This window comes from Piliocolobus tephrosceles, chromosome 16, assembly GCF_002776525.5.
Source record: "Piliocolobus tephrosceles isolate RC106 chromosome 16, ASM277652v3, whole genome shotgun sequence".
Classification (NCBI taxonomy): domain Eukaryota; kingdom Metazoa; phylum Chordata; class Mammalia; order Primates; family Cercopithecidae; genus Piliocolobus; species Piliocolobus tephrosceles.
The window spans coordinates 71977749-71985220 of NC_045449.1; the positions used below are offsets into that span (position 1 = coordinate 71977749).

A 7472-nucleotide genomic window follows, 5' to 3' on the forward strand; every position below is an offset into this window, starting at 1 on the left:
TTTTTTTTTTTTTAGTAGAGACGGGGTTTCACCGTGTTAGCCAGGATAGTCTCAACCTCCTGACCTCGTGATCCGCCCGTCTCGGCCTCCCAAAGTGCTGGAATTACAGGCTTGAGCCACCGCGCCCGGCCTTCTCGGGGATTTCAAATCTGCTGAGACTCCAGCACTTTTGCAGAAGCTCCTTCTGGTCCCGACTTGCACCCGGATGCTGTGGGGCTGCAGCTGCTGCTTGGGTTCAGGAGGATGGTGGGGGCCCGGTGCCCATGAGCTTTTGAAGCTCCTGGAACTCGGTTTTGAGGGTGTTCAGGTCCAGGTGGACACCTGGGCTGTCCTTGTCCATGCATTTGATGACACTGTGTGCAGAAGGGAAAGGAGTTGTTCCCTTCCTCCCTCCTGAGGGCAGGCAACTGCTGTGGTTGCCAGTGGAGGTGATGTGTTCTTGGTCTGTGCCCAGTGGCCACCCCAGCAGAAGCTATGGTGGTTCCAGGGACCAGTTAGCGAGCCAATCAGTGGGACCCAGGGACGGCCTACCAAAGTTAACTGGATTTGATAACTTAGCGAAGTTGTTTCCTGATTTTGATGATTGTGCTGTGGTTGTGTGAGAGAATGAAGTATTTCAGGGTAGTGTGGTAATGCCTTCAACTTACAAACAGTTCAGGTAAACCGCCCATATATGTACATATATATGCATATGATATATACACATACAGGGATGTGTGTGTGTTCATATATATGGGGGGAGAGAGAGAGAGGGAGAGAAAGGAGGTCAGGGAGAGGGAGAGAGAAAGAGAGGAGACACAGAAGGAGACAGCGACAGAGTGGGGAGTAGAGACAGGGAAAGGGTAAGAGAGGGAGAGGAGGAAAGAGAGGCAGGAGGAAGCAGAATGTTAAAGGAAATAGGCAAAACACAAACAGAAAATCTGGGTGAAGGGTATATGAGTATTCTTTGCACTATTCTTGCAATTATCTTTTAAATTGACATCAGGCCGGGTGCAGTGGCTCATGTCTGTCATCCCAGCACTTTGGGAGGCCGAGGCAGGCAAATCACCTGAGGTCAGGAGTTTGAGACCAGCCTAGCAAACATGATGAAACCCCATCTCTACTAAAAATACAAAAATTAGCCTGGTGTAGTGGTGCGCGCCTGTAATCCCAGCTACTTGGGAGGCTGAAGCAGGAGAATCACTGGAACCAGGGGGGCAGGGGGAGGTTGCAGGAGGAGGTTGCAGTGAACTGAGATCATGGCACTGCATTCCAGCCTGGGCGATAGAGCGAGACTTGGTTTCAAATAAATACATAATCATCAAAATAAAAAGTTACTGTGTTAAAGAACAGAGGCAGGGTGGGGTGATGGGGGGTGGGGAAAGGTTGCAAAAATAAATCAACAAATAAATAAACCCCAAAATGAAAAAGAGAGTGGGGGCACCAGGCCTACGTGGGGCTGGAGGGCTGATGGGACCAGGCCTCTTCTCTCTGGCCAGAGAACCCGAGAAGTGAGTGGATGTGAGCGGTGCCAACCTCTAATGCCCAGCTCCAGAAGTGACTCCAGAACACGCTGTTCCAAAGCAGAGGACACAATAATGTTTTTTTTTTTAATAGGCTGCAGGACTTACTGTTGGTGAGACACCCTGCTTTGCAAAGGGAAAGGAGGAGTTTGCCCTGAGCACGGGCCCCCACCCTCCACTGGGCTTTCCCCGACTCCCTTGTCTTCTTATCATGGTGGTGGCCCAGTCCCTGGCCCCTGACTCCAGAAGGTGGCCCTCCTGGAAACCCAGGTCTTGCAGTCAGCAAGGTACTCACCGGGACAGCGATGTCTGCTGCACTCCGTCTCTCCCCTGTGTATTTGTCCTTCATGCCCGTCTGCAGTGGTTGGTTTTTGCAGAGGTGGCGTCCTGTAAAGCCCTCCTGTCTGACTTTTTTTTTTTTTTAAGACTGAGTTTCGCTCTTGTTGCCCAGGCTGGAGTGCAACGGCACAATCTCAGCTCACTGCAACCTCTGCCTCCCGGGTTCAAGCGATTCTCCTGCCTCGGCCTCCTGAGTATTTGGGATTACAGGCATGCACCACTACGCCCGGCTAATTTTTGTATTTTTAGTAGAGACAAGGTTTCACCATGATGGCCAGGCTGGTTTTGAACTCCTGGCCTCAAGTGATGCTCCCGCCTAGGCCTCCAAAAGTGTTGGGATTACAGACGTGAGCCACTGCACCCGGCCTGCACGCGCTCTTTGAAAGCAGTCGAGGTGGCGCTAGGTATGGGCAGGGACGCGCTGGCGCGGGGTTGCTGGGTGCACAGACAGCACGGTCAGAGCCACGCGGCGGGAGGACTACAACTCCCGGCACGCCCCGCGCCGCCCCGCCTCTACTCCCAGAAGGCCGCGGGGCGTGACCCGCCTAAGAGGGCGCGCGCTCCCGACATGCCCCGCGGCGCGCCATTAACCGCCAGATTTGAATCGCGGGACCCGTTGGCAGAGGTGGCGGCGGCGGCATGGGTGCCCCGACGTTGCCCTCTGCCTGGCAGCCCTTTCTCAAGGACCACCGCATCTCTACATTCAAGAACTGGCCCTTCTTGGAGGGCTGCGCCTGTACCCCGGAGCGGGTGAGACTGCCCGGCCTCCTGGGGTCCCCCAGACCCGCCTTGCCCTTTCCCTAGCGAGGCCACTGTGACTGGGCCCCGGGGGTACGAGCCGCCCTCCCCTCCCTGTCCTATCCCCAGCGAGACCACTGTGGCTGGGCACCTTGGGTCCGAGCCGCCCTGCCCTCCTTGCTTTGTCCCCATCGAGGCCTTTGTGGCTGGGCCTCGGGGTTCCGGGCTGTCGAGTCCACTCACGAGCTGTGCTGTCCCTTGCAGATGGCCGAGGCTGGCTTCATCCACTGCCCCACTGAGAACGAGCCAGACTTGGCCCAGTGTTTCTTCTGCTTCAAGGAGCTGGAAGGCTGGGAGCCAGATGACGACCCCATGTAAGTCTTCTCTGGCCAGCCACGACGGGCTTTGTTTTGAACTGAGCTGTCAAAAGATTTGAATTGTGAAGACACTTAGTATGGGAGGGTTGCTTTCCAGCCTCAATGCTTGCTTCTTAAACGGCTGTTGTGAACGGATCCTCTCTGTATGCTGGTGCCTTGGTGATGCTTACAACCTGATTAAATTTCATCTGACCAAAATGCCCTTAGGGTGGATGTTAAAGTCTCATTCACATAAGATGCCTGATGCCTTTCATGGTCAATAAAATACATTAGCAGACCCTGTTGTTGTGAACTGCCAGGGATGTCCAAGTGCTTTTCTTGAGATTTTTTAAAAAAGTTTAATTGAAATATAACCCACACAGCACAAAAATTACCCTTTGAAAGTGTGCACTTCACACTTTGGGAGGCTGAGGTGGGCGGATCACCTGAGGTCAGGAGTTTGAGACCAGCCTGGCCAACGTGGCGAAACCCCAGCTCTACTAAAAATACAGAAATTAGCCAGGCATGGTAGCACGCACCTGTAATCCCAGCTACTGGGGAGGCTGAGGCAGGAGAATCGCTTGGACCTGGGAGGTGGAAGTTGCAGTGAGCAGAGATCGTACCATTGCACTCCAGCCTGGTCAACAGAGCGAGACTCCGTCATAAAAATAAAAAATTGAAAAAAAAAAAAGAAAGAAAGAAAGCATGTATTTCGGTGTTGTTTTGGCTTTTTTCTTCAAGATGTCTAGTTAATGAAGTTCTGTACTTGGAGGACGTCTGTCTTTCCACACTGTAATGCTATAACTTTTTCTCACCTTTTTTTCTGTCCGAATCAGTTGCTTCCACAACTTGAATTTTTTTCCCTCGAGAATCACCCCAGTTGTTTTTCTTGTTGGCCAGAAGAGAGTAGCTGTGTTTGTCTTCGTATGTTTGCTAGGGTGGTTATACTGCATCCCAGTAATCACTGGGAAAATATCAGTGGTATTCGTCTTGAAAATGAATAAGTGTTATCATATTTTCAGATTAGAGTTACAACTGGCTGTCCTTTTGGACTTTGGGTGGCCATGTTTTCATTGTAATACAGTTCTGGTAATGGTGATAATCAGCTATGTAGGGAGACTCCCCTAGTAGGAAATGAAAGTATGAGCTAGAGGGGTCCCTTGGGGAACCCTGGGCAATAATGGCCTTCTCTGCCCTTAATCCTTACAGTGGATTACATAACAATTCCAGTGAAATGAAATTACTTCAAACAGTTCCTTGAGAATGTTAGAGGGGTTTGACATGTAATTCCTTTGAACTTACACCATGTAACACTTTTCCAACTAACTGCTAAAGAAGTCCAGATAAAATAGATACATTAGCCACACAGATGTGGGGGGAGACGTCCACAGGGAGGAGAAGGTGCTAAGAGGTGCCATCTGGGAATGTGGCTTGGGCACAGCACGGATGCCATCAACTTCAGACTTGACGTCTTGCTCCTGAGGCAGAGCAGGGTGTGCCTGTGGAGGGCGCGGGGAGGTGGCTCGTTGGGAGTGGACTGCCACTTTAATCCCTTCAACTGCCTTTCCGCTGTTGTTTTGATTTTTCTAGAGAGGAACATAAAAAGCATTCTTCCGGTTGCGCTTTCCTTTCTGTCAAGAAGCAGTTTGAAGAATTAACCCTCGGTGAATTTTTGAAACTGGACAGAGAAAGAGCCAAGAACAAAATTGTATGTATTGGAAATAAGAACTGTTCAATGTCTTTAGCACTAAACTACCTAGTCCCTCAAAGGGACTCTGTGTTTTCCTCAGGAAGCATTTTTTGTTTTTTTTCTGAGACGGAGTTTCACTCTTGTTGCCCAGGCTGGAGTGTGGTGGCGCAATCTCAGCTCACTGCAAACTCTGCCTCTCGGGTTCAAGTGATTCTCCTACCTCAGCCTCCCAAGTAGCTGGGATTACAGGCACGTGCCACAACACCCAGCTAATTTTTATATTTTTAGTAGAGATGGGGTTTCACCATGCTGGCCAGGCTGGTCTCAAACTCCTGACCTCATGGTTCGCCCACCTCGGCCTCCCAAAGTGCTGTGATTACAGGTGTGAACCACCGCACCTGGCTTTTTTGTTTTTCTCTGTGACAGAGTTTCACTCTGTTGCCCAGGCTGGAGTGGAGTGGCATGATCTCAGCTCACTGCAACTTCTGCCTCCCGGGCTCAAGCTGTTTGCCTGCTTCAGCCTCCCAAGTAGCCGGGATTATAGGCATGTGCCACCACACCCAGCTAATTTTTGTATTTTTGATAGAGACGAGGTTTTGCCATGTTGGCCAGACTGATCTTGAACTCCTGACCTCAGGTGATCCGCCCACCTCGGCCTCCCAGAGTGCTGGGATTACAGGTGTGAGCCATCATGACCAGCCTCAGGAAATATTTTTATTTTTGTTTTTATTTATTTATTTATTTGAGATGGAGTCTTGCTCTGTTGCCCAGCCTGGAGTGCAGTGACGTGATCTCGGCTCACTGCAAGCTCCGCCTCCCTGGTTCAAGCCATTCTCCTGCCTCAGCCTCCCGAGTAGCTGGGACTACAGGCACCCGCCACCACACCCAGCTAATTTTTTTGTATTTTTAGTAGAGACAGGGTTTCGCTGTGTTAGCCAGGATGGTCTCGATCTCCTGACCTCGTGATCCACCCACCTCGGCCTCCCAAAGTGCTGGGATTACAGGCGTGAGCCACTGCACCCGGCTGTTTTTATTTTTTTGAGACAGGGACTCACTCTGTCACCTGGGCTGCAGTACAGTGATACACCATAGCTCACCGCAGCCTCCAACTCCTGAGCTCAAGTGATCCTCCCACCTCATCCTCCCAAGTAATTGGGACTACAGGCGCACCCCACTATGCCCACCTACTTTATTTATTTATTTATTTATTTTTGTAGAGATGAGGGTTCCCTATGTTGTCCAGGCTGGTCTTGAACTCCAGAGCTCAAGGGATCCTTCTGCCTTGGCCTCCCAAAGTGCTGAGATTACAGGCATGAGCTACCATACCCAGCTAGGAATCATTTTTAAAGCCCCTAGGATATATGTGTGATTTTAAAGCTCCTGGAGTGTGGCCGGGCGTGGTGGCTCACATCTGTAATCCCAGCACTTTGGGAGGCTGAGGTGGGCAGATCACTTGAGGTCAGGAATTTGAGACCAGCCTGGGCAACATGATGAAACACCATCTCTACTAAAAATACACAAATTAGCTGGGCGTGGTGGCGGGCACCTGTAATCCCAGCTACTTGGGAGGCTGAGGCAGGATAATCTCTTAAACCCAGGAGGCAGAGGTTGCAGTGAACCAAGATCGCGCCACTGCACGCCAGCCTGGGCGACAGAGCAAGAGTCTATCTCAGGAAAAAAAAAAAAGGTCGGCGCGGTGGCTCACGCCTGGCCTGTAATCCCAGCACTTTGGGAGGCTAAGCCAGGCAGATCACAAGGTCAGGAGATCGAGACCATCCTCGCCAACATGGTGAAACCCTGTCTCTACTAAAACGCCAAAAATTTATCTGGGCATGGTGGTATGCGCCTGTAGTCCCAGCTACTCGGGAGGCTGAGGCAGGGGAATCGCTTGAACCTGGGAGGCGGAGGTTACAGTGAGCCGAGATAGCACCTCTACACTCCAGCCTGGCGACAGAGTGAGACTCTGTCTCAAAAAAGAAAAAAAAAAGCTCCTGGAGTATGATCTTGGGGTTGTGTGGTCAGAAAAACATGTATCCTTAGTAAAGGTATATTGAGCTTGAGGTTCCTTGGAGGGTGGGGACATTGTAACATGAGGATTGCCTTCCTGCCCTCAGTGAAAACCTACATGGGGTGTCACATGGCCGCGTGCTCCTGTGCTGGCAGTGGTGTGAACAGAAGTCTGGGAACACACAGTAGAGGGTATGTGGGGAAGGGGTAAAAAGAGGCAGCAGCCCATCAGGACCCAAAGGGTTTTCTGCAGGTGACTCCCTCCAGGCTCTTGTCCAGTTGTGCTGGGATATTGTGACAGCAGAAGGTGAAGCCATGAGTCCACAAAAGGGGAGGCTCCCGAGCAGCCAGGTTGTGGAGCATGAGGCTTGCCAGAGAAGACTAGAGCTCCAGTTAAAGCAGAATTTTAGATGGACTAGGAATGCTTTTTTAGTATAAGCAAATCCCACATGTTGTGTCAGTATTTACTAGAAACTTAAGTCATTTATCTGAAGTTGAAATGTAACTGGGCATTGTTTTTTTTTTTTTTTTTTTTTTTTTGAGACGGAGTCTCACTCTGTCACCCAGGCTTGAGTACAGTGGCGCCATCTCGGCTCACTGCAACCTCTGCCTCCTGAGGTCAAGCAATTCTCCTACCTCAGCCTCCTGAGTAGCTGGGACTACAGGCATGCACCACCATGCCTGGCTAATTTTTGTATTTTTAGTAGAGACGGGGTTTCACCAAGCTGGCCAGGCAGGTCTTGAACTCCTGACCTCGTGATCTGCCCTCTTTAGCCTCCCAGAGTGCTGGGATTACAGGCATGAGCCTCCATGCCTGGCTTTTTTTTTTTTTTTTTTTTT

General features: G+C 50.8%; 1 protein-coding gene and 1 long non-coding RNA gene across 2 annotated transcripts in view; one reads left to right on the top strand and one right to left on the bottom strand.

Annotated features, from left to right (window-relative positions):
• Window positions 1-1991, bottom strand: part of LOC111542357 — a 9963-nt gene extending 7972 nt beyond the window's left edge. The window contains exon 1 of the long non-coding RNA XR_002731521.2: window positions 1798-1991. This is a non-coding gene — a long non-coding RNA (uncharacterized LOC111542357). The remainder of the gene's footprint in view (window positions 1-1797) is intronic.
• Window positions 1992-2349: 358 nt separating this feature from the next.
• Window positions 2350-7472, top strand: part of BIRC5 (baculoviral IAP repeat containing 5) — a 13811-nt gene continuing 8688 nt past the window's right edge. The window contains exons 1-3 of the mRNA XM_023211668.2: window positions 2350-2591; window positions 2844-2953; window positions 4526-4643. Coding sequence (XP_023067436.1) covers window positions 2481-2591; window positions 2844-2953; window positions 4526-4643 — 339 coding nt within the window. The 5' untranslated portion in view covers window positions 2350-2480. The remainder of the gene's footprint in view (window positions 2592-2843; window positions 2954-4525; window positions 4644-7472) is intronic.